The following is a 1,912-nucleotide window of genomic DNA, read 5'->3' as shown; positions in this document are numbered from 1 at the left end:
TCACGACCTAACTCCTCACATCTTCTAGGCTATTTGTTTAATTGTTTCATACGAATGTAAGCCATAACAAATAAATTTGGCAGGATGAAACACCTAAATATTTCTCCTCAAAATAGAAGCCAAACCATATGATAGCTTGGGAAGTCACCAAGGTTCTCCTCAGAATCTATGACATCCCCTAGTTCTTCCTCCTTTGGACTCTATAACAAAATGTTCCAAATTTGAACCTTTCCCCTTTCACACCTCTTTGTCTGATTTTGTTGAAAAGTCCTATCATTTTGACCTCTTTAAAGATAATATTTACTTTGAGAGTTTTCTTAGATAACTTTGATTATCTAAGATGTAACTAACTATAAAGGCTTGCCCTTCTATGAAGCTTGTTCGAAGCCAGCTTAATATAATCCCTATTTAATTCTTTGTATTAAATAGAGGAACTTGTCGACAAATAAAAATGATTTCGCAGACCAAATGGATGTCATAAGTCTATTTGATTGAGCCTCATCCTCAAGTCTTGTGTTTTTCCTTCGGGCTAGATACATGATTTGAGGTACAGTGCTCTTTCATTTTAAACTATGAAAAATATGGGGTCATTTTGATTTCATGCTTCAGTATCCTTCCGAAGCGAGCGACGGGATTTTGATTCCAGCGACCGACAGCTTCTTACGGGAAACCCCACAAACCATCCCCGAAATAACGCCGACACTACTTTAAAACATAAAAGAAACATAAACAACATTATGAAGATCAAAATTGTTAATGGAGTTACTTTAACTACCATTGAGGATATTGGTGAAAATGTTATGCTTGACTTTACTGAGCTTTATCAATCTACATCACAAGTTACCCCTGTAGACTCCAATTTATTTGCTGATGAAAGAAGTTACATTAGCACCCTCTCTTTAACTCAAGCTCCTGATGAAATTGAAATTCTCTCTGCTTTTCAATCCATTTTTCCTAACAAAGCTCCAAGCCCATATGGTTTCTCTTCATCATTCTATGTGAACTGCTGGGATATCATCAAGAAGGAGGTTATCCTTACTATTCAAAGTTTCTTTCTTGGGGATGACCTAGGTAAGTATTTTAGCTCTGCCTTAATTGTGCTTATCTCTAAAGGTAAGGAAAAGATTACTTTGGACAATTTTCATCCTATTTCTCTTACCACTGTTATTTCTAAAGTCTTGAGTAAGTTGATTGTGAATAGGCTTCAACCACTTTTCTCAAAGATTATCTCTCCACATCAATCCACTTTTATAAAGGGTAGAGAGATTGCTGATAACATCCTCCTGGCACAAGAAATGATTGAAAACATGGATAAAAAATGTCGAGGGGAAAATATGGTTTTTAAACTTGACATTAAAGAGGCTTTTGATACCATTAGTTGAGATTTCATTCTTAATATTCAACAGGCTAATGGATTCCATCAAGGATTCTACTTACATATCAAAATATGGTTAGAAAATAACCATTACAGTGTGCTTGTTAATGGTAAAGCTCATGATTTCTTTTCTACATATAGCATAAAACAGGGGGATCCTCTTTCCCCTACTTTTTTCATAATTGTTTTTGTTTACCTTTCTAGGCTTGTTAATAATTTCCATATACAACATCCTCACATCCAATATTCTCATAAATCTAAACTCATGGTTAGCGATCTTGCATATGCTGATGATGGTATTTTATTCTGGAATGCCAACAAGTCTTATATTAAAGCTATTTTTTTATCTTTTGACTGAATTTCAGAAAACATATGGCTTACTCTTTAATTTGGCCAAATGTTCTTTTTTTTTCAAAAATAGTGCATCATAATGTTGAAAGTTGGGCAACCACTTTCACTGGATGTAAACTTGCAGAACTTTCTACTAAATATCTTGGTATGAATATCATCAGAGGAAAGTGGAAGCAATTTCAACTG

At 34.5% G+C, this 1,912-nt stretch overlaps 1 protein-coding gene across 1 annotated transcript; it reads left to right on the top strand.

The window, feature by feature from the left end:
• The first annotated feature begins 737 nt into the window (after positions 1-737).
• LOC110036018 lies at positions 738-1,382 on the top strand. Its single transcript, XM_020740362.1, has 2 exons — positions 738-1,071; positions 1,114-1,382. Exons 1-2 carry the CDS (start codon positions 738-740, stop codon positions 1,380-1,382), a joined length of 603 nt encoding a protein of 200 aa, XP_020596021.1.
• The last annotated feature ends 530 nt before the right edge of the window (positions 1,383-1,912 follow it).

Source organism: Phalaenopsis equestris, unplaced genomic scaffold (genome assembly GCF_001263595.1).
Source record: "Phalaenopsis equestris unplaced genomic scaffold, ASM126359v1 Scaffold201660, whole genome shotgun sequence".
NCBI lineage: Eukaryota > Viridiplantae > Streptophyta > Magnoliopsida > Asparagales > Orchidaceae > Phalaenopsis > Phalaenopsis equestris.
Note: the sequence above shows the minus strand (reverse complement) of the source record. Positions and strands in the feature narration are given on the sequence as shown.